At 38.4% G+C, this 25,468-nt stretch overlaps 1 protein-coding gene across 6 annotated transcripts in view; it reads right to left on the bottom strand.

Moving 5' to 3' along the window:
- The window catches only part of LOC124145350 (hypoxanthine-guanine phosphoribosyltransferase), a 48,752-nt gene that overhangs the window by 8,124 nt on the left and 15,160 nt on the right, over positions 1 to 25,468 (bottom strand). For 2 of the 6 annotated variants that reach the window (XM_046515094.2, XM_046515090.2), the window contains exons 2-7: positions 24,525 to 24,631; positions 24,077 to 24,260; positions 14,174 to 14,215; positions 12,134 to 12,154; positions 6,848 to 6,913; positions 1,135 to 1,235 (exon numbers count right to left, since the gene is read on the bottom strand). In XM_046515094.2, coding sequence (XP_046371050.2) covers positions 1,135 to 1,235; positions 6,848 to 6,913; positions 12,134 to 12,154; positions 14,174 to 14,215; positions 24,077 to 24,260; positions 24,525 to 24,631 — 521 coding nt within the window. The remainder of the gene's footprint in view (positions 1 to 1,134; positions 1,236 to 6,847; positions 6,914 to 12,133; positions 12,155 to 14,173; positions 14,216 to 24,076; positions 24,261 to 24,524; positions 24,632 to 25,468) is intronic. The other 4 variants (XM_048390113.1, XM_046515095.2, XM_048390110.1 and 1 more) reach the window with 3 other exon arrangements.

Below are 25,468 nucleotides of genomic sequence, written 5' to 3'. Positions count from 1 at the left end.
TCTATATCAACCACAGCATCTACAGCATGTACATCAACCACATCGACCACAGCATCCACGCATCAACAACATCAACATCAACAACAACACCTACATCACAGCATCTACATCAACCATATTGACCAGAGCATCCACATCAACCACAACATCTACAACAACCATAGCATCTATATCAACCACATCGACCACAGCATCCATGCATCAACAACATCAACATCAACAACAACACCTACATCACAGCATCTACATCAACCATATTGACCACAGCATCCACATCAACCACAACAGTCACATCAACCACAGTGACCACATCAACCACATCAACAACCACAGCATCTATATCAACCACAGCATCTACATCAACCACATCGACCACGCATCAACAACAACAACATCAACAACAACAACAACACCTACATCACAGCATCTACATCAACCATATTGACCACAGCATCCACATCAACCACAACAGTCACATCAACCACAGTGTCCACATCAACCACATCAACAACAGCATCAACATCAACCACAGCCTTGGAAACTATTAAGATTACATCAGCAACGTAATGTATCATCTGTTTGGGTTGGCATAAGGGCACATAAATTGTATTACAATAATTCACAATATGGAGAGCCCAAATTATATGCATGACTAGTGAAAATGTAACCACAAGGCTACCCCACCGCCCTCCAATGTAGGTACATAGTACATGCTAAAAGTGGGGCTCATTTGACTTCCGTTATTCTAGGTCTCTAGTCATTACTTGACTAAGAACAACATAGTGATGGGAAGTGTTCACGATGTCACGATATTGCTGGAATATTGCAGACTTGGGCGTTAAGCATCATTCACTAACCTGACCTGCGCTAACCACACTAGAAAGTGTTCCCTGACAGGCATCTGAACCACTGACGGCAACATTATTCTTGGATCAGGGATAGCAGGAAGAGTGAGTGAGTGAGTATGATTTTATGTCACTTTCTGGAATATTCCAGCAATATCTGGGTGGGGGGAACACCAGAATAGCAGGGAGAGAAACTGGCACGAACCCCACAGCCCAAGTCCGTTTGTCTCATGATAAAGATCCCTTTCATAAACATTTGAGATAACCTTCGACCCCTACTCAATGTTACCTTGCCACTCTGACAGACTTGGGCTTCACTTCCTTCAGGAGTGCGAGCAGTTGCGTCATCGTGCCACCAGTGTCGATGATGTCTTCCACAACCAAAACATTCTGAAATAGCAGAACAAAGGTCAAGGTCACTATCTGAAGCTACAGCACTGATTCCACTTAAATAGCCAGAGTGAGTATTTGTTTCTTGTCCAACTCTGCACTCAGCAAATATTCCAGCTGTATGAAGGTGATCTGTAAATAATTAAGTCTGGACCAGACAATCCAGTGACTGACATCATGAGCATCAATGTACGTAATTCGGATATGATGAAATGCATCAACCAAGTCAGCGAGTCTGACCACCCGATCGTGCTAGTCGCATCTTGCGGCGAGCAAGGTTTGCTGAAGATCAATTGTGAGTGAGTGAGTGCTCCCAAAATCAGAAATAGGGGGCTCTTATTAGAATATTATTTTGAGTTGAAAGATCGTAAATGTCGTGGTTTATGCTGACAGCCTGAAATGTTTATATACGACAGATATATTTTTCCAGAATTTAATTGCCCATAATTAAGGGTGCATATAACATATGAGTGTGTATTATACACATATAAATAAGTCTTGTGTACATTGTTCAATTTGAAGGGGTGCTAACTGAGATTGTTCACTAGTCAATATATTAGCAAATATCGCCTTAGGCGCTTATTTGAGCAGGGCGCTTATTACGTCGAATACGGTACTTTAAATAAATTAGTCCTCTGGATGTAAGTCGAGGTAAAAACCCTTTCAACAATATTTAAGTTATCATCGGATTCATGCACTACAAGGGGCCACAACTCTACACAGGGAACTGCAGACTCGTAGTTGATTCTGCATCCCGTGACCCAGAGAGTGAGTGAGTGAATGTGGGAGAGACCAAGTGATGGAGAGGATGAGTGAGAGAGGGGAATGAAATGGATGAGCAAAGAGTCAGAGGGCAAGTGACTGAAAGGCAGACGTGCCCAGTTCTGTTTCTATCATATCACGCGCTGCACTTCTCCCTCAGGCCTTCCAATGACATCTTCCCGAGGCAAGAGAGCTAACTGTCTACAAAAGTCCAGTTTCCACTCTTGCCGAACTAGGCTGGAATTCCTGGGCCCAATCGTAGCGCCATCAGTGGCTAGTTATGTCCCTTCTATGCCTCTCATATGGACCAATCAGATTCCACCTCTTGTGTTACTTGCATTTGCTTCAAACAAAATGGCAGTGCCCAGTCAAGACTATCTAATCAATAATCAATATCTATACTGTGATAAAACTGGTCTTACATTACGAAGTGCATCAAATCACCTTAATTAAATACATGAAAAGATTAGGAAAATATCTGTTGACAACGTGTTGGTGGTGCACATGCTTTGCAAATCCTGCAATCGACCGAAATCTGCATGCCACTTTACGAACCGGATTTCAATTTCGTTGCACGATTTTGATTGGACTATGCATAGACTCGTTAGTCCAGTCCTAGTTAGCACAGAACAAGAAGGGCGTTGACAATCATGTCATGAGGATCAACAAACAACTAGTTGATTTAAATCTGACAGCAGCAATACAACAATATACATCTAGAATATTCTATATTGGCGCTGAAAGATGTTTAACTCGCTGTTTGTTGATCCTCGTGATCATGACTATCAACTTCATTCTTGTTCTCATTGTCTTGATCTCATTGTCTTGTTCTCATTGTCTTGATCTCATTGTCTTGTTCTCATTGTCTTGTTCTCATTGTCTTGATCTCATTGTCTTGATCTCATTGTCTTGTTCTCATTGTCTTGTTCTCATTGTTTTATGCTGCTGATTACTTGTGTATTGTAGACATATGACAGTTTTCTGTTGCAGTCTGTCAGTTTTCATTGGAAGGCCTGTTACTGCTGGTGCACTCCTCGGCCCCCTCATCTTGCCGACTCACAGAATCTCCCTACATCCTCACTTGACAGGACCGGGGAAGAGATTTTACGATGCTTCATGAGGTTTGGTCAGGATAATGTGAAAATCAGGTATAAGGGGTTATCTCCCATTAAAATACATTCTGGTAGAAGTGAGCAGGCGGGTTTGGCTGAACGCCACTTTGAACAGAATTTCAGTGATATCAAAGCATGTCAGCTTGAAGAGGGAGTAAGTGGAAGATGATGGTGACATTGGTGACACCCATTAGCACAGGTCTGGTGCGGACAAACCTAGAAACATAATCAGAGCAAATCTGGGATTTGAACCAACAATCAAAGGTTTGTGGGGTGGCCAAGGGATGCAACTCTGGCGCTTCAGATGACTTGGTCACTCCAATTCTTATAGAAACATTATTTGCAGAGAATTGGCCAAGTCTGGCTACTCAAGCCCCACATTTCATCACAAACTCTTCCATCAACTTCATCAACACTGATGACGAGCATGCCACACATGCAATAGCCCTCTTCTGGAGATTTCTCAATCAATATCCATGTCTGCTAACGAGATGATGCAGCCTTCAGGAAAGATTTAATGATCTACACAATTACTTAGCTGGAGGAAATTAATAGGATTTGCTAGGTTAATCTCTTTCACCAAAACATACAAAGGCTTGCTTCGTCGTCCTGCACGTGTAGATAATGAAACAACTCTGAGGATATCCTTGTGTAGAATTTATCCTGAACTTATTTCTCACAGCAATGTTGATTTGAAAAGATTCCATGAAGAACCTGTGTAATTACCTGGAGTTCATGTATTTCTATGGCGATTGGTTTTTATCTGCGGTCTAGAAAGACTCATGAGGCTTTCTGTCAATAATTACACTTAACTTTAAGCAGTTTAAGCAATTAAGCCCATAGGATGACTCAGAATTGTTCCAGAAGGAAAATACTGCATCCTATAGTTCATGATAGTAATCCAATAATAATTGACATTGTAAGTCCTGTGGGACACAAAAAAGTATGGCTGTCATTTAATTTACGAAAATTGTAGATTGCATGTTACATATAACTGACATTTCTTTTATAAGAAATCTACTCAAAGTTCAGGGTGCCTATGGTTGATGTTCTTCAAGCTTTAACCCCATCAAGAATAGGCTTTTAAGCTTCTGTGCCTGTGCGATCACATGGCCGAGCTCCAGATAAGCGGTGTATGTGCTTGAAATATGCAAAATAAGTCACCATTATCCAATTAATTTTGAGTTGCATGTGTACAAACTTGCTTGAAAAATTTCAAAAACCACAACACTCGATGTACTTAATTAGTACTAATTACACAATGTATGATTTCACATTGCTTACTTGTAATTCTGTACAAATCTGTATTTACTGATCAAATGCAGGGATCAGACACATACATGAGATCTACAAGAGTGTATAATGTATGAGATCTACAAGAGCGTATAATGTATGAGATCTACAAGAGTGTATAATGTATGAGATCTACAAGAGTGTATAATGTATGAGATCTACAAGAGTGTATAATGTATGAGATCTACAAGAGCGTATAATGTATGAGATCTACAAGAGTGTATAATGTATGAGATCTACAAGAGTGTATAATGTATAAAAAAGGCACAACATTTCACGTATGTTAACTAGACATGTGCATCTCTGTTATGAGTTTATGTGACATGTTACACACTGGGGCAGCACGTGAACAGATGCAAATTAAAAGTCATCTGAAACATCAGTTTAAGCAGAATTATTTATCAAAATAAATAGATCCCTGTGACGAGTCAACTCTCACAGATCCAGGTACATCCCTGTGACTAATCAACTCTCACAGATCCAGGTAAATCCCTGTGACTAATCAACTCTCACAGACCCAGGTAAATCCCTGTAACTAATCAACTCTCACAGACCCAGGTACATCCCTGTCACTAGTCAACTCTCACAGACCCAGGTAAACCCCTGTAACTAATCAACTCTCACAGACCCAGGTAAATCCCTGTAACTAATCAACTCTCACAGACCCAGGTACTCCCTGTAACTAGTCAACTCTCACAGACCCAGGTAAATCCCTGTAACTAATCAACTCTCACAGACCCAGGTACTCCCTGTAACTAGTCAACTCTCACAGACCCAGGTAAATCCCTGTAACTAATCAACTCTCACAGACCCAGGTAAATCCCTGTGACTAGTCAACTCTCACAGACCCAGGTAAATCCCTGTAACTAATCAACTCTCACAGATCCAGGTAAATCCCTGTAACTAATCAACTCTCACAGACCCAGGTACTCCCTGTAACTAGTAAACTCTCACAGACCCAGGTAAATCCCTGTGAATAGTCAACTCTCACAGACCCAGGTAAATCCCTGTGACTAGTCAACTCTCACAGACCCAGGTAAATCCCTGTGACTAGTCAACTCTCACAGACCCAGGTAAATCCCTGTGACTAGTCAACTCTCACAGACCCAGGTAAATCCCTGTAACTAATCAACTCTCACAGATCCAGGTAAATCCCTGTAACTAATCAACTCTCACAGACCCAGGTACTCCCTGTAACTAGTCAACTCTCACAGACCCAGGTAAATCCCTGTGACTAGTCAACTCTCACAGACCCAGGTAAATCCCTGTGACTAGTCAACTCTCACAGACCCAGGTAAATCCCTGTAACTAATCAACTCTCACAGATCCAGGTAAATCCCTGTAACTAATCAACTCTCACAGACCCAGGTACTCCCTGTAACTAGTCAACTCTCACAGACCCAGGTAAATCCCTGTGACTAGTCAACTCTCACAGACCAAGGTAAATCCATGACTAGTCAACTCTCACAGACCCAGGTAAATCCCTGTGTCTAATCAACTCTCACAGACCCAGGTAAATCCATGACAAGTCAACTCTCACACAGCAGAAACTGGACTTTAATAGTCAGTAAACACCCTTGCCTCGGGATTTTCCGTCTCAATAAGCCCTTTGCCATGTCCCGCCCGTCACAGACTTCCTTGGCCCTGACATACCCTGCACTGAATAGCCAGCAATCTGATTGGCTATAAATAAAATAGTTTTTTGTCCTCTTCATCGTCTGCTAAATGAATGGCACGACTTTTTTCAGTGTAGGGTATGTCAAGGCCAAGGTCGACTATGGTGGAAGGGGCACGGCAAAGGGGTTTTTGAAACGAATAAATGTACGTAAACTCATTATACCATCAGGTTTATGTGTCGCGGAAAGAATGATGAAGGGCGGGGTAACAGGTGCCATCGATTGAATGTGTTTTGGTATTTGTGTACACAATCTAATAAACAAAAAAATTGGTAAGTTATCAGTACAAATTCTGAGATTCTGACTCGGACTCGAAAACTCACAATATTTTGAGCTTCTGAAGAGGCTAGCTCCAAAAGTACGGCTTCGATTTTCTTCATCTATGTCTTATTGTGTTTCTAAATGTATTGGCTTGAAATGAGTGTTGAGTTTTATAGGGGTATTTACAGTGGACATTGTTGAATTTGTCCTCGAACGAACTTAGTGAGTTGGTCTCGTTACATCCCTTTCCTTTTATATAGCATACTGACACTGTGTGTTACCATATATCTTGAAGCTGTTATTTTTTGCGTTACAAGCCCCTGTGACAGTCTTAGAGTTTGACTTAGCTATTGCTATTTTCAATCAACTCCACACATGCTATATTTATACATTGCCTGGTGTATCATCAACCGTGATTCTATAACAGAAGGTATCAGTAAAATACGAAATGGAGACTGAATCTGTGACAGAGCTTTCTATGCAGTATGAGGGGTTAGAGTTATCTCACCTTTCCTTCAAGATTAGCCAGGTTGTCTCCCCCTATCACCTCGATGTTCCCTGTTGAGATGTCGTTCTGAAATAGAAAACAGCAGTCTGTCATCAAACACATCATTTTATTATATTATTGAGGACCTAGCTTGACTCAGAACCTGAGAAAGGTCAAATGGTCGCACAAAGGTCAACATACAGGACAAGACTGAGCCATATCCTGTGTAAAATGCTGCCGCTCCTAATCCACACACACCTCACATGACACCTATGTGACAGTTTGCCACGAGATACCACTTCCTGTGTAAAATGCTGCTGCTCCTAATCCACACACACCTCACATGACACCTAGGTGACAGTTGCCACGAGATACCACTTCCTGTGTAAAATGCTGCTGCTCCTAATCCACACACACCTCACATGACACCTAGGTGACAGTTGCCACGAGATACCACTTCCTGTGTAAAATGCTGCTGCTCCTAATCCACACACACATTCATAAAAAACAAAATACAGCTGTTCACTTTGCATACAAAAAAACCATGACCAAATATAGCATGTCAACAACTCCATACTGAAGTACGCTAGTTTGTGTTATGAAAAGTCTTCCTTTGATACTCCAATCTTCATTCTCCATTACCAAAGGACAAGGGAGGATGAATGTCCTTCACGTTCCACATAAATGTCACATTCTAAAAATTGTAAACTTTGAAAACTTTGTAATAATGGTATGAAACGTATCAGATATGTGCAAATAACTGACAACTAGCCTTTTTCTGTCTTTCACTTTCAAGGTTTTTTTTCTATTTCTGGCATGTTCAAGAAAACAAGAATGACTAAAATAACAAAAAGAACAGCTTTTTCCAACTTCAAGAAAAAATCTACTATGAGCAAGTCTGTGACCAAGATGATTTTTTAAACGTTTTTACCATATGTCTGTCTCAAATCACAGACGAATGATATTTCTTGTACTGCATTTTGTCACTGTGTTCGTCTCTTGATAAAGCATGACTATGGTAAATAATGGCGGTCGGGCCTCTTGACTACGAGCTTGTTCACAACACAATGGGAAAAGTACATTAGCTATTTTGGTCCACAAAAAAAAGGGAGGTTCAAATGAGGAAGTTTACATAGCAGTATCTGCATTGGAATATATTTCAATCTATATCACAATACAGACTTATCACATCACAATATATGTATGTGAATGGCAATATACATGTATTCCCATACACATTGCAATACAGACCAAAGTATCACAATATATTGAAATACAAAAGTGGTCTGCAAAGCATTGTGATGCAATTTTATTGCAGCGATATCTACAATGTAGATATAGCTTGATCTCACCCAAGCAATGTCTCCTGTTGGAGCCAGTTTTGGATGATAAATTTGGGGTTTTTTTCAGAATAGTCCATAGGACTAGTGTATACCTTATTTCACTAGTCCTCTCAGTGTCTGTAGCTAGTCCTGCCATAGAAACAGAGTGAGCGAGTGAGTTGGGTTTAACGCCGCTTTTAACAGTATTCCAGTTATATCACAGCGTGTCAGCTTAATGTGGGAGGAAAGCCCGAAGTGATGCAGGCCCCAGACATTTACCACTTCGGTGAAACCCACGAGCACGGGTATGGTGCCGACAAACCTAGAAACATAATCGGGGCGAACTGGGATACGAACCCAGAATCATAGGTTTCTGGTTTCATAGGACTCTGCACAGCGAATCGCAGCGCTTTAGACGACTGGGCCACCCGTGCCCCCCATAGAAACAGAAATATTTACTATGTTTATTACTTTTATTCAGTTTTATTCAGTTCCATTTTGTAGCAAAACTGAAGCATTAAGAAGTGGTTCAGAATTGAAGCCCTCAAATGCTACAGTTTATGAGTCTAGTCAATCGCCCCCTGCAACAAGCAATGAGCATTGAGGACTCCAAATATCTATCCATTCTTTGACACAGTGTTCGACATAGCTGCCTGCCCCCTAGCTAAAAAGCAGTGTCTTTAAAATTGGGCTAGAAACATTTCCATAAAGCTTGCCTGAATGTCTAGTTAAAAGTCAATACATATTTCCTTCTACGAATCATCAGTTAAAGTTTTTTTTGTAGTCATTGTGTTTTCATTTCGAGTTTATCGGAAGTGTTTGGGGCCGTAAAATATGATGAGGGCTTGCAACATTTTTTGTAGCCCTCCTGGCCAGTGAACTTTGGAAACTAATTTAACACAGCTCTGACAACTGAGGTTCTTTACATGGCATCAATAGTAGTAGTTTCTTCATGGTTGCTGCAAATAATGGTGACTTCACAACTCCAGATAACTTTTTGAGCAATTGAGTTTTTACTTGAAGGTTTCTATTTTAATTGGGTTATTACATTTTTCATTGGGTGACCAATATATTTACACTTTCTATTCATCAGTCTATTGGTTTTTTTACAAAATGAGTGTACATTTTAAGATTTACCAAAGATTAAATTTGTTTAAGATGTATATAACAGTTCTAAATATATAGGACTGATTCAGAAAAGTAAGTTATCTTGTATTTGTGTTTCAGAAATTAGCTCCTCATTAATTGAAAGTAATTGGGTTTTTAATATTTTGGGGAGGGGGGTATTTTACGCAAATACACTGCTTATCGGTAGTTCTGGATGCGATCTGCCGATCAGTCCACACATGATTTCACAGGAATTTATGTAAACAATATCGAATGAAATTTTGAATACAATTAATAAACTAGATTAGAAACAAAGCCAGATATACAATGAACAGATAGTGTAATAACAGAGCTTGCGTACTTCAGTAGAGATTTGTTGACAGGCTGTTGCTAGTGCTACATACGAGGGAGATTGTTTCTGCTTCAGCTAACATGGCTAAACAACAAAAACTCATTCCATGTTTGTATAATGTGGACCCTAGTCTACATCTTTATTGGGTGGGGGAAAATAGGCAATAGAGTATACACAAGTAAGACAAGATATTCATGAATAATTATTTGTATTACTGTATATTACAATTTCATAAACAAACCACAAGAAATGTGTGAATAATGGGGAAAAAAAATTTAATATGGACATCCAATTAGGATCAAATCAAAATTCTGTGAACAGATTTCAAAGACATCATTCCTGGGCTAAACAATAATGTACAAAATGCAATAAAACCCCCCAAAAAAATTATATATGAGTGAGTGAGTGAGTGAGTTTGGTTTAACGCTGCTTTTAACAGTATTCCAGTTATATCGCGGCGTGTCAGCTTAATGTGGGAGGAAAGCCCAAAGTGATGCAGGTCTCAGATGTTTACCACTTCGGTGAAACCCACGGGCATGGGTATGGTGCTGACAAACCTAGAAACAAAATCAGGGCAAACCGGGATTCGAACCCACAATCATAGGTTTCTGGCGTGCCCAAGGGACGCAACTCTGCACAGCAAATCGCGGCGCCTTAGACGACTGGGCCACCCGTGCCCCCTTATATATGAAGGTCAATGACCACAGCAAAGTGAAAAATACAACTACACACACCAAGAATTTCTATTATTCTGCATACCACATCATTAATGCAAAAAATATAAACAAAACATTCAGTGTTGAGACAAAAGGACTTTTCAGACATGACGACAATGGTACCTGTGGTAGCCATCTTAAAATCTGATCAATGAGTGGTTATCCCCGCTTTGAACAGTATTTCAGTTATATCACGGCATGTCAGTTACATGTGGGATGAAAGCCTGAACTGATGCAGGTCTTAAACATTAACCACTGATAGACCAAGAAACATTTTCTAGAGAATCTGGTTTTCGAACCCACGATCATACGTTTCTGGACTAACTGTGCACATCAGATCGGAATTATTTAGGCAACAGGACCACATGTGCCCCCAAAACATCTGCTCAGAATTCTGTGACAAATAAATTCTTAGAGACATGGTTACTGAAATCATGTATACATGGCCATCAAGATTTCAGAGGAGAAAGAGTGGAGGATATAATTGTTAGCGACTTTATCATGTAATACAAAAGGACACAGGGCTATAACAGAGAGAGGGATGAATAGATAGACAGATGCATGGATAGATAGACAGATGCATGGATAGATAGATGCATGGATAGATAGACAGATGCATGGATAGACAGATGCATGGATAGTGAGTGAGTGAGTGAGTATGTTTTACGCCGCTTTTAGCAATTTTCCAGCGATATCACGGCGGGGGACACCAGAAATGGGCTTCACACATTGTACCCATGTCGGGAATCGAACCCGGGTCTTCGGCGTGATGAGCAAACGCTTTAACCACTAGGCTACCCAACCGCCCGATGCATGGATAGATAGACAGATGCATGGATAGACAGATGCATGGATAGATAGACAGATGCATGGATAGATAGACAGATGCATGGATAGATAGACAGATGCATAGATAGATAGACAGATGCATGGATAGATAGGCACATGGGCAGGAGGAAAGATATACACACTGTCTGTGAAGATCAAAAGTTAGAATTGGTCTTCAGCATCCAATGCTTGGCATAACAGGCGACTATGCTTGTAAGAGGCAACTAACAGGATCGGGTGGTCAGCCTTGCTGACTTGGTTGACGCATGTCATTGTATCCCAATTGCGTAGAGCGATGCTCATGATGTCAACCACTAGATTGTCTGGTCCAGACTTGATTGTTAACAGACTGCCGTCATATAGCTAGAATATTGCTGAGTGCGGTGTTAAACAACAAACAAACAACAAACAAACAAACAAACAAACAAACATAGATATACAGGCAACTCTAAGTTCAGGTAAATGAACATAAAATGAAGAAAATGGTAAGTTGAGGTAAATTTCAAACTAGATCCTGTAGCCAAATTGTAAAATAATAATAAAATAACAATAACATAAAATTGTTCATTAGCAGTGCTGATTAGTACAAATGTGTATTCATACATAATAATAAGGTGAAGTTCAGAATATTCAGATTTATTAAAAGATTATTTTCTATTAACTTTCTATTAAATCCATATAAAGAGTAATGTACCAAAAGTAATATTATACATGTAAATTATATTTATGTTTTTAAATCTCACCGGAGCTGAAACAACCATTGTTAGGAACAAATGTGAAATCAACTCTCCCCTGCATCACACCATGCCATTCTTTAGAATATTATTTTTTTTAAAGCCATATACCACAAAAAATATAGTAATGGAGAGTACATGTTAGTTAATTACAAAACAATAATGAAATATTTTCACTGAAAAACTAAAATATCTAAATGATAATAAGAACTAGTGGCTACATACAACATCTAGTAATGAAAATTTACCTCTTTACTTCCGTAGGAAGACTATAACAAAATAGACAAACATAAAAAACATCTACAAAACTATTGAAGATAGAAATAGCTAGAACTACTACACCATTAGAACACAAAATTAATCAGAGTGAGTGAGTGAGGTTGGTTTTAATGAGCTCTTAGTAACTTCCAGCAATATCAAGCCATGGGACACCAGAAATAGTCTTCACACATTGTACCCAAGTAGTATAGGTAATGATGGTTCTGCCGCAACCCCACTGGAGCCAGATTTATATACCTAGACCACCACTACAGAGGGAATTTTTTATGTGTAAATGATGATGCGATTCAACTATCGTCATGAGATTAAACTAAATTGTAATGAAAATATTCTCTATTATTTTTACTCATACGCATACCATTATTTTTAACAAGGTGATATTCAACATTTTTACTAAGTTCTTTGTTCATTTTACTAGGAGCTATATACTCTTCTTGGTAATTGGAAAGAAACAATTGATGACCGTATTTGGTTGGTTTGACATCACTGATATAATATATACCCTGTGGTAATTCTCTCCATTTGATAATTTTGTCCCTGAGCATAAATGTTTCGATAGCTTTTTCAAGTTCTTCCTTGGTTGGTTTGTAATTTTCCATTATTATATACTTATGTAAGCATTCTTCTAAAGGTGATCTAAAGATAGTAAGCAATCTATTTTTAATCTCCAACCAGTTCTTTGGTTTTGGCACGGAATAATTGACACGCTTGTTGTCTCCCCTGTTCTATAAACTTTTTTTTCTCGTCTTCGCTAATACCACTGGTCTTACGAGAATTGGATCGAATACGTTGATCCTGCTTCATTACGTTGTATTTGGTGAGTTCTGACAAAACTAAACGAAACTCCTCCTCGGATATCTTACAATCAGCCATTGCTGTTGAAATATGATCCTCAATGCTGTTCAACTTTGCTTCGTCGAGTATCCGAATATTATCGTGTTTTAATGCTTTCTTTTCCAACTTACGAGAAATGAATTTTATCGTTATTCCTGCCAGTCCTGAGACTCCAGCCACTATTTCCATGCCAAGTACGATAGGCGCGGCGATTATAGTTGATAATAAACCGACACCGGCTACACCGAGTCCCATGCCAGCTGTCACAAGCGCAGTGTCAACTCTGTCCAGAGCATTCACGGCTCTGCGATACTTTTTATACAATCCAAGTCTAAACTCCCTCTCCTTTTCTATTCGATGTTTTATGTCGCTTATTTGATGTAATCGAAATCCATCAACAGTATCCATCTTTTCAAATGCCTCATCGAGCACCGGATATAAACTCATAGTGTATATTACGGTCATATAATAGTCTTTAATTGATCTTGCTTAAAAGTTTTGAGAGTATACATCAACCTTATCAAATGTATATTATACGGCAAGAATATCTTAGTAAGAGAAATGCTGTCACTTTTAATAATTTGGACCACCTCAAGGGTTGCAACGGGTGATGCTCCAATATGAATAATACTGCAAAGTCGACGCTCGTGTTTCTTGAGCCATCTAATCGATAGTCCTGGTAATATTTCGAAGGCATCTACCGGTACATCTCCGAACAAGACTTCAATAATAAGCGTAGAAAGATTAGGTATTGCACTCAAGTTCTGTTTAATATCATTGAATTCAGTAACCAAATTTAAACTAACATTTTTTACGGCCGGACGACTAAATAACATATGACCTGGGTTTTCTGGCAGGGGAGAGACTAACACACTTTTTCGTTTTGATGGGATATAAGGCCCGAGTACGATATCACTATTTATTATCTTAGTTAAATTATGTGCTTTACCCATCATCACATACGGTGGGGTAATGACGATATTCAATAGCCACTCGATGTTTGCTTCGACCATAGTCCATTTATTATCATCGTTGTGAGTAAGATTGTACGAAGTTGTTTTTTTTATGGAGTCTACTAACAACGTCGACATCGCTTAAATCTCCTAGATTACCTGTGAATGTAACTTCTTTCCGATTGTATACATTATCGTGTAAGTGTAAAGCGTATAACTTACCATCGGTACCTGGTTTACCGAATCCTTCTGTGTCTCCGAGATCTGAAAGCGCAATTGTATTACATTGTCTGAGTGTTCCAGGGCCTGATGAATCAACCATTATTTATAATATGGAGTGTTACACTCAAGTATCCTATATGCACAGGTTGGTGTTTTAAATCTAATACAGAAATTTTGAGGTCTGAAATAATACCACGCTTTAATTTTTTATATTGTAATGATGAGAAAGAGTCCGTTCTACCACTATTGTATTTTTCATCTTTCACTGGAATAGATCTGAGCAGAGTTGAAGGACTTTCTTGTTGAATATTATCCGTCGTACTGATCTGATCAAGATGGATGCACAACTCTTTATAGGGAACTAAATCAGGCAATTTAACTCCATGCATTGTTTTTTTGGGTGTTATTACTTCTCCGCGTGCAAATCCAAGTGTATCTAATACGGTATAGTCAAGAAATACAAGCCCTTCTCCAGTGCTTAAACTCAGTATCCCATCGACTCATTTTGTGTGAGACTAACTCCCAAAGGCTTAAAAAATTCATCATTGAGTGAGCATACGCTTTTATACCCATCAGGTATAATGTGTTTTTTACTATTTATTACTGTCTCATTATTACCTCTTGCAGCATTTATATTGGTCCACCGCGGGTAATACGTTACATCACAGATAGCGACTTCAAGTTGACCGTCCAAGTTATCGATAGTATGAAGCAGTTGAATAGACTGACCATTTGTTATTCCCGTGAGTGTAACATACATATTAAATATACAATGATACTATATCATAACTTAAATATGAAATCAACTTATATTACTAATCAGTCGATTTTAGTAAGTGCCTCTGGTGCTAATTTTTTTGTTGAATTCCCTGATGTCTTTGAAAAATACAGGTTCACGGCAACTAGCGATAAAATGGTGCATGATTGGTTCCACAATCCAATGCAATTTTGGCAGAATCAGTTAAACTTTGCCATATGGTGTGCTACAACAGGATGTGGTGTTTCTCTTGATGCCCCAGGATTTGAACTAAATAAATCTGTTTTATCATTTCAACGGTACTATCAGATTAGACGTATACTTAAAGAAATTAGTGCTCCATTACCGCAGGATCGAGCATGGAATGCATCAAATAATCTGTACAATAAGCGGGCATTCGAACGTATTTGTCAGGAATTTAATATTTCTACGAGTAAAGATTGGCGTATTAAATGAATTAATCATGGTCTAGGTGTTCCGTAGAGCGGTCAAAAAACTGTTAAAGAAGAAAGCGATGATTTAGTTAAAAAAAACTCATCAACTATTCGATCCATTTAAGTTGTTACAGAAAAACAATCTTTTTGTAAGATTACATAATCTTAATCATGGCTGGGAACTTTCAAGGAACAATTGGAGAGGTTCTCTTATGAGTTTTAAGGGTGGTTTGGCTTATATTGTTACAAAATTTGTACAACTGAACGATACCGCAAACGCTTGGAATGAATTTCTTAATGATAAAACAGAAAATAATTTTACTAACCCAGGAGTTGTAAGAATGAATGAATCAATAAGAAGTATGTATGGGCAATTCTCGGTGCACAATCGCAAACACGAACGTCCATTATTGGTTCTGGGACAGCACTCGATGCACAAAAACAGTTTGTCGCAAATGTGGAGGATGCTATTAATTGACCAGTTGACATACCATCTTCTATAAAGCGTTATCAAGATGTATTACAGTACGCTCAATCCAAAGTAGACTATGTTTATGCGCCAGGACTATACATGTCTCCGAGTAATATGGAACTTAAGATCGGTCAAGTGATCGGTTATAATAATAAAATTGTTATTGCTACCGATCAACAAAAAACAGGTATAAATTCAGATATTAACAACTTCGGAAATCTCTCCCGTCACGTTATTCGTGTCGGCCATTTTGACGTCTTGTACTTGATGTAAATGTATTACGACGCGCTGTCATTGTGACCGACTTACTGAGGTAGTTCTTTACAGACCTTTCTCATCTAATGGGGATATGATATGAACACATGTGCTGCGTAAGATGTTTCTGAAGTGCAAGTTGTGCATCCATACGCCCATGTCGCCTCTCTTTTTAAGGAACTATTTTACTCCGAGATATAGCTGGTTGTTGTATGGCTGTCAGTGTAAACATGAAGTCACATGTACTAAATAAAATTGTGTTTAGATCTTGGCCTTCATCCTTTGAGGTAAGAAATTGTGATAAAAAAATTATAAGAATTGACCTTCACTTTGTGTGAGTTCATTGGAGTATGAACCTTCATAGAGTGAGGGCCAAACATTGTATGAACGTCGTCACAAGCTCCGACGTTCATACAGTTTGGCCCTCACTCTATGAAGGTTCATACTCCAATGAACTCACACAAAGTGAAGGTCAATTCTTAAATAACCGAATCCGATACTATAAATGCATCATTAGATACATCAATTCAGAGGATACAGGAAACTTTAGAACGCTGGACTAAAAGAGGTTCGGGTTGGGGTGTGGATAAAATCAATAGTTTATATTTAGATATAGCAAATTATATGCCCTTCAAAGGTGGATCTTATATAGATTTACCCCTGTATTATAAAAAGAAAAAAGCCATAATTAATGTAAAAAATAAATCTGATGACTGTTTAAGAATGATGATAAGATCTGCATTGTTCCCCTTAGATTCTAAAATTGCAAATAGACCTTCGAGCTATCCTCAAAACGATGGACTCAACTTCGATGGCATAGACAAACCTACACCAATCTCACAAATTGATAAGGTGGAAAAGCAAAATAATTTAGCTATAAATGTTTTCGGACATTCTAAAGGAATTGTTGTACACAGGATAAGCTCCACTCCGGGACATATTCCCAGAATCAATTCATTTCTGATCGAAAAAGATGGAAAATATCATTATACATGGATAAAGAGTTTAAACAGGCTATTATACGATCAAACAAAACATGCTAGAAAGAAATATTTCTGCGAAAGATGCCTGCATGGGTACAGCAGACAAGATCTATTAGAAGCGCATAAAGAAGACTGTAGAGGTGTTGGACAGTCTGCTATCAGGATCGATATGCCTAAAGAGGGAAATAATATATTAAAATTTGAACATTATTGTAATCAAATGCCAGTACCGTACGTAATTTACGCCGACTTCGAAGCGCTTATCAAACCTATAGATAATAATCAAGATAGTAGTTTTACATACAAAACTCAAGAACATATTCCTTGTGGGTTTGGATATATAGTTGTAAGGTATGATGGGAAAACAAACCCACCCGTGATTTACAGAGGTCCCGATGCAGCGGGAAAGTTCCTAGAATATCTACAAAATGAAGAGAGAATAATCAGGGAAAATTTATCGTTTAAGAAACCCATGTGTATGACGAGGGATAATTGGAGGGCCTATAAGAGGTCAACGAGTTTGTAACAAACCCCTGAATGAGGATTCTGTAAGAGATCATTGCCACGTCACGGGTAATTATCGGGGAGCCGCGCATAACGAGTGTAACTTGAAACTAAAAATGAATTCTCAAACAATACCCATCCCTGTTGTGTTTCATAACCTTAGAGGATACGATTCTCATCTCATTATGCAAGCTATCTCAAAGACCGACGGTGGCTTAACGTGCATTCCTAATAATATGGAAAAATACATATCGTTCTCGTTGACTAAAACTATACATTATACGGACAAGGATGGAAAAAGCCAGAATAAAGCAAAGTAATGGGCTTAGATTCATAGACTCCGTACAGTTTCTGTTATCTTCGCTGGACAATTTAGCTAATGCGAACAATCCCGATGACTTTGCGATAACAATTAAATATACCGATAGGTTAACGCTTCATTTGTTGCTGAGAAAAGGTGTATATCTTTACAAATACATGGATGATTGGTCTAGATTCGACGAAACTAAATTACCAACCCTTGAGTCATTCTATAGTAACTTAACAGAATCTAGTATTAACACATACTAGAAGTTGACTTGGAATATCCAAATTCGTTACATAAAGATCATAACAGTTATCCGCAAGCTCCCGAAAGATTAATGGTTAATAAAGATTGGATGTCGGAATATCAACACTCCTTGATGGGTAATACAAGGTTAGCTAACGTAGAAAAACTTGTACCAAATTTGATGGATAAGACAAAATATATAGTTCACTACAGAAATCTCCAGTTATATCTATCGTTAGGTATGAAACTTAAGAAAATACACAGAGTTCTAAAATTTGATCAAAGCCCTTGGATGGAGCCCTATATAAGGTTGAACACAGATTTAAGAAAGATAGCTACCAGCGATTTCGAAAAGAACCTATATAAGCTCATGAATAACTCAGTATTTGGTAAAACTATGGAGAATCTAAGGAAGCGTGTTGATGTTAAATTGGTCAGATCTAATGAGGAAGAAAGACTCAGGAAACTTATAGCCAGTCCGGCTTTTAACAGAAGCAAGATATTCGATAACGACTTAGCCGCGTTGCATATGCAGAAGAGTAATATAAAATTCAACAGTCTGGTGTACGTTGGTATGAGTATTCGTGACTTGTCAAAACACTTAATGTATGACTTTTATTACAACAAACTTAAGAAGCAATACGGCGATAGATGCGAGGTGTTATATACCGACACAGATTCTTTGTTGATGGAAATACAAACCGAGGATGTGTAAAAAGATATGGCAGAAAAAATAGATATGTACGACATGAGCGATTACCCAAAAGATAATCCACTGCACAGCGTAGTAAATAAAAAGCTTGTTTCTTTAACCAATCCTTGGCCACATCTTTAGATACCTTAGCCGCGGTGGCTAATTTTTTTATTGCTCCTATACCTTTCCAATATCCTCGTGGGCTATAGTAAATTTTATTTATTATTAATTAATATTGATGTTTCTTTTAATTAGTCTTATGACTATCGTTAAATCACATAGTCATTTACACATTAAAAATTCCCCCTGTAGTGGTGGTCTAGGTATATAAATCTGGCTCCAGTGGGGTTGCGGCAGAACCACCATTACCTATACTACCCGCATGACAAGCGAACGCTTTAACTACAAGGCTACCCCACCGCCCCAAAATATAATCAGAACTCTCAATACATGTACACACCTTCCAAAGTTCATTCAAGGTCTTGCCCCTGCACAATGACGTACTGAAATATTATGTCGTACGCTGTCAAAATACCAGCAGACGAATGTTAATTTTGTCATAAAATGTTTTGTCATAAACCCCATTGTTTACGTAAGAATTGACCTTCACTTTGTGTGAGTTCATTGGAGTATGAACCTTCATAGAGTGAAGGCCAAACATTGTATGAACGTCAATATCGTGGTCATGTGACCAACCTCTCGTGTAATGGAAAAGCCGTCTATCGTGTAAACTTCAAATAAAAAAATTATATATCTTTTAATTTGTAGACTTAACAAAAGTTAACTTTACCTTTTCAAAGAATTGTTATTATTGAATAATCTGTACATCGCTTTAAATGCCCTCAATCCTAGAGCGATGCCTACTGACAGTCTACGGAGAAATACCAAATGTTCTGTAAGATCGATCACGATTTACTCAGCCAATCAAATTGAACGGCGCATTTTACAATGAGCCACAGCTGATGGAACATCAGCACTCAAAAAACATCAGTTCAGAATATTTTCATGACTGTCACGAGTAGGGCTGCAACGAATACACTATGAGGCGAGTACGATTTGTATCACGAATATGGGGTAACGAATGCGAATATTAATTCACAAATACAATAACAAGTCAGCAGTTGATGTATTATTTGTTATATTCAATGAAACAAAAGCAACACAAATTATTTGACATGGTTTGTTAATTATTAACATATTATACATTTATATACTGCACTTATCCAGGTACTAGCATCTGCTCAAATGCAACAATGACCAGTGACCACAATACTGTCAAATTAAATATTATAAGAGTGTTGTCTTTGAAGAAATCTATGCATATAATATGTTCTAATGGATATTTTTAGATACAGGGTATGTAAATGAACATGACAGCATATTTATATATATTCCATTCTTTTGGTCACGAATAACGAATTCAATTCATGAATAGATACGGTTCGATTCTCCGAATACGCGAGTGAATCGTGACAGCCCTAGTCACGAGACACAAGTAGCAATAAATTGATCGGCATGTACTGACTACTGTTCTGACAATGATACTGATAACGAGGCAAACAAGAGGACATTTCGCTAGGGGTGACTATTGGTCTGGAAATCACTATTGCAAGAACTATTGATATTGAAAGAAATTATTGCGATAACTATTGATATTGCAAGCAACTATTGAGATTAATATCAATAGTTTTCAGTGTATCATTTTAGATGGATTTTAGAGTTGAATTAAACCTTGGATCTGAAGTTTCCTTTGAATGTGATAACCACAACAACAAATAAAAAGTAAAGTTTGACATATGACTGATTTTATTTTCTTTACCCTAATAATTTAAGAAAAAGGAACTTCCACATTACCATGTGTAAATTACTACCACTCATGATCACAAGAAAAACAAATTTGAACAGCATTGCATGTATTTTATTGATATGGTAAATACAATCGAAACTATCGATATTCCTAACTATTGATACTATTGATCGGAAACTGATATAATGATCAATTTATTGACTTTAAGTGCTTACCAATAGCAATATATCGATATTTCAATTTATCGTGATACCCTACATTTCGCATGAGATTATCTTTCAAATATCTTGAATTTAAAGGTTATCTATTGTAAGCTACATGTATCATATAAATAATGTTTCATATCACCAGCAGAGCAAATTATTCAGGGCTTTCATTAATCCAATCACACACCAAATAGCACCGCTTATTAGCGCTTCAAAATGTCTTATTGTTGATATAAATGTGATGTTTAATAATGCGAGCAAAGACCACTCATATTTTTCGCATTTAATTCACGCTCGTGTTAATTTCAAGAGTTACAGTATGAGAAATCAACATCCTGTTCAGCCTCTTTAAGGATGATGATGAGGTGTACAAGCTTTGAAATATTTACCCATAGTTAAATAAAGATGACCCCCCTGAATAGAATCCGACCTCCGCAATGTAGGACAGTCCATCTTATGCACAGGTGGGGCATTTCCTGCCTATTCTCAGAGACCTATGTCAATTACCTGTACCTTTTCTCCCAATACTGATTGTCATATCTCTCCCACTTTCGGATGTGATCGTTAAGCCATCACTTTTATCTGTGTTGTCTAGCTACATCTATGGGAAACAACTAACTAGACACTCCCCTCACAAAAATAATGTCCTCCAATATAGCGTCATCAAGTTGCGAGCGCATGTTTTAATCTCCAGAAATGACGTCATCATAGATCAATGTTTCATCATGAAATAAACCACACTGTTCTTTGCGATTTATCACGTGGCTATCTTATATTTTAGAATTTAAATAAGATTGCTCTAAGCTATCGGATGCAGTTTTTATGTGAAAAATTCTTATTACCATAACCAGGGTTTCCTTCATGATTGCAAACATTGTGTTTATTGTCAACACCATTAACTGAACCTGTGACCATCCTCCCATCAACTGTTCTGTTCTGACTCATCGGAAAGACACTTTTCTTTGGGTTGATGGTTGTGGTTTTTGCCCCTCCATATTGTGCCATGTGCTTGTGTCAGTTTTTCAGCAAATCAATCATCACAAATTATTAACCGATACACCATATTTATTTATCGCTAGACTTCTTTCAAATTAACTCCAGTTAGCTGATTCAGTGCAGCAATAAGGCCACACTTTCATAATTTTATGTCTCACAGATTTATTCCAGCTTTTCCACACAAGGTCGGTCAAAATAAAAACAAAATTAAATTGCTATGTCAATCATTAAATTTTATATGAAAGTTATTCTGCCGGGGAGTTAAAACTGCAGCTGGCCTCTTGAATCACTGATAGTGATGTAGACATCAAATTTATATATAACATCTTATAATGTATAAGGGCTATATTACTAGCCAGAGATGTAATATAACTAAATATTTTTATGTTTAATTTATTTCTTTTCCAGCTGCTGTTCAGAAATGTATACCATGTTACAAGAGGCAACAATGTCCACCTACATATTGTGCCCATAGGCTGCAAGGGTATGGACAGGAATGAACAGGCATGGTCAGTTATTTTCTTAAAAGGTGTTATGAGTACCGGCACTATAAACACTATTGTCAGCTGGGGTAGGATCTGCACCACAGGATAATTGGTTTGACGTACAGTCCACCCTGGTTATACTGCTACCCTGGTTATACTGCCACCCTGGTGATAATGGAACCTCGGTTATACTGACATCTTGGTTATACTGCCACCCTGGTAAAACTGCAACCCTGGTTATACTGCCACCCTGGTTATAATGGAACCTGGGTTATACTGCCACCCTGGTCATAATGCCACCCTTGGTTATACTGCCACCCTGGTTATACTGCCACCCTGGTAATACTGCAACCCTGGTTATACTGCAACCCTGGTTATAATGTCACCCCTGGTTATACTGCAACCCTGGTTATACTGCAACCCTGGTTATACTGCCACCCTGGTAATACTGCAACCCTGGTTATACTGCAACCCTGGTTATACTGCCACCCTGGTTATACTGCAACCCTGGTTATACTGCAACACTGGTTATAATGTCACCCCTGGTTATACTGCAACCCTGGTCATACTGCCACCCTGGTTATACAGCCACCCTAATTATTCTGCCACACTGGTCATAATGCCACCCTGGTTATAATGCCACCCTGTTCATACTGCCTTCCTTCTTCTAAATCAACAAACTAAATTCACTGACATTCACAGCAAATCATCACACAGAGAATCATTCACTTTCTTCAAACAAACAAATTAGTTGGATGTTAATGATACTGTCCTTTTTCAGATTATTATCCTTAATTACATTAAATTACAAACATTATGTTGCAAATGGATATACAGTTCTCCCTGCTTATAATGCCAACAAGGTTATACTGACACCAAGGTTATAATGCCATATTTTCCGCTGGACGAAAAGTGGCATTATAACCTGGGATGACTGTTGTTCACAATCCTATAATTGTAATGACTTTATTGAAGTGTCACTGATTTATTAACACGAGATTTGCGATTGTAACGCAATAATATCCCGCAATCACACCCAATAGGATCCCTGCTGTTCAACTTTTTTTTCAGAAAAACCTATGAAGGAGAAAAATATACTGAAAAGTCAAATTTGTAAGATGGTAAACTTAAACCCCTCACCCTAAAGCTCACCCATCATCCCAAACCTCGCCCATTACCAACAAACCTCACCCATCACCCCCAAACCTTACCCATCATCCCAAACCTCACCCATCATCCCAAACCTCACCCATCATCCCAAACCTCACCCATCACCCCCAAACCTTACCCATCATCCCAAACCTCACCCATCATCCCAAACCTCACCCATCATCCCAAACCTCACCCATCACCACCAAACCTTACCCATCATCCCAAACCTCACCCATCATCCCAAACCTCAACCGTCACCACCAAACCTCACATCTCACCCAAAACCTCACCCATCATCCCGAACCTCACCCATCACTCCCAAACCTCACCCACCATCCCAAACCTCACCCGTTGCCACGACACCTCACCCAACAGCCCCAAACCTCATCCACCACCCCCAAACCTCACCTCTCACCCCAAACCTCACCCATCAACCCCAAACATCACCACTCACCCCTTAACCTCACCTCTCACCCCAAACCTCGCCCATCACCACCAAACCTCTCCTCTAAGCCATAAAACTTAAAGAACTCAGATTTGTATCTGACATGAAATATGTAAGTAACTGGCAAAGATCAGGTTCAAAAGGAACAGAAAGGTTAACATACCCTGTAACTCTTTAACCGAATGAAGTCGACAGCCATGGGAACTGAAACTTCACTATTTCTGTTGAGTGCCTTGAGCTTGTCCAGGAGATCCGTGAAGAACTTGTAGCCTCCCTTCAGGACACACAAGCCGACAATGGCCTCATGGGAGAAGTCCCGCATGATGTCTCTCGCCAGACGCTCTATCCTTCAAAGGAGAAAAACATAACAAATTTTATGAAGATATGACAAACCTCTCATCAGGACATCACTTTGTGATCTTTCTAATCAGCATGATCAGCCAATCAACCAAGATTTCTAAAATCTGAGTATATCTGATTTCTGTATCTCAAAAACGAAGTGAAATGACAAGTCCCAAATGTAAACAATAAAGGCTGCACCAAAAAGGGGTACCGTTGAAGGAATAATTTTTGTGGCCCAGTATCCACACCAAATGTGATATGCTACATACCTATCATCGATAAGTCCCGAGGGAATGAGGACATGTTGAAGATCCTGTTCATAGTGCTTGGGTATACAGAACATGTCCAGCGGGTAACCCTGATAGTCGTCCGCGATCTGGGAAACAAACATATTATATCAGATATCAGGGTTTAAAGTTCCTGGTATTAAAGCGCCAATGGCATGGTTAAAACATTATCATGCCTTTGGCCACACTTTTTTTGTTTTATGTTTCATGGATTTATTCCAGCTTTTCCACACAAGGTCAGTCGAAATAAAAATAAAATTAAATAGTTTGTTTGTTTGTTTGTTTGTATGAGAGTCCTTCTCCCATGGAGTCAGAACTGCAGCAGGCTTCTTAAACCACTGAGACATGGAATTTATATATAACATTTTTTATTGTATAAGAGGGTCTATATTAACATGATTAATAGCGGGAAACATAATAAAAATAAATATTGTTAAGTTTAATTCATTTCTTGGACCGGCTGCTTTTCAGTAGGGGTGGCAGGCCCATGAACTGACAAAATAAAAAATATATGGCCTTAAGCATGTTAAGGGCACATTAAGAACATTGTAGAAATCATTTTTTAAGAAAATACATTGTTTTAGACAATTTTATGAGTTAAAGTCAGTGACAAAAATATTTCACATGTGTAAACTGGACAAACTCATGGAATATGTTGAATGTATGAAAATGCATAGCATACTAAAGTGACAAAAATTTATATAACTTATTTCATTTTTGACTGGAGAGTATTCAGATTTTTATTGGATGGCACACCCAAATGTGTCAGGGCACCACTAACATCAATAGGAGTGGCCTTTGACACTCGAAACAAGGTGACATTTCTGATATGATTATGATTTGGCAAAATTATTGGTCAATAACAAATGGAGTTTGGCTACTCAGACCCCACTTTTGGTTCATTGCCACTGGAAACCTTTCAGTTA

The sequence above is a fragment of the Haliotis rufescens genome, unplaced genomic scaffold (assembly GCF_023055435.1).
Source record: "Haliotis rufescens isolate VD_foot unplaced genomic scaffold, xgHalRufe1.0.p SCAF_83, whole genome shotgun sequence".
NCBI lineage: Eukaryota > Metazoa > Mollusca > Gastropoda > Lepetellida > Haliotidae > Haliotis > Haliotis rufescens.
This window is presented reverse-complemented; position numbering and strand designations above follow the sequence as displayed.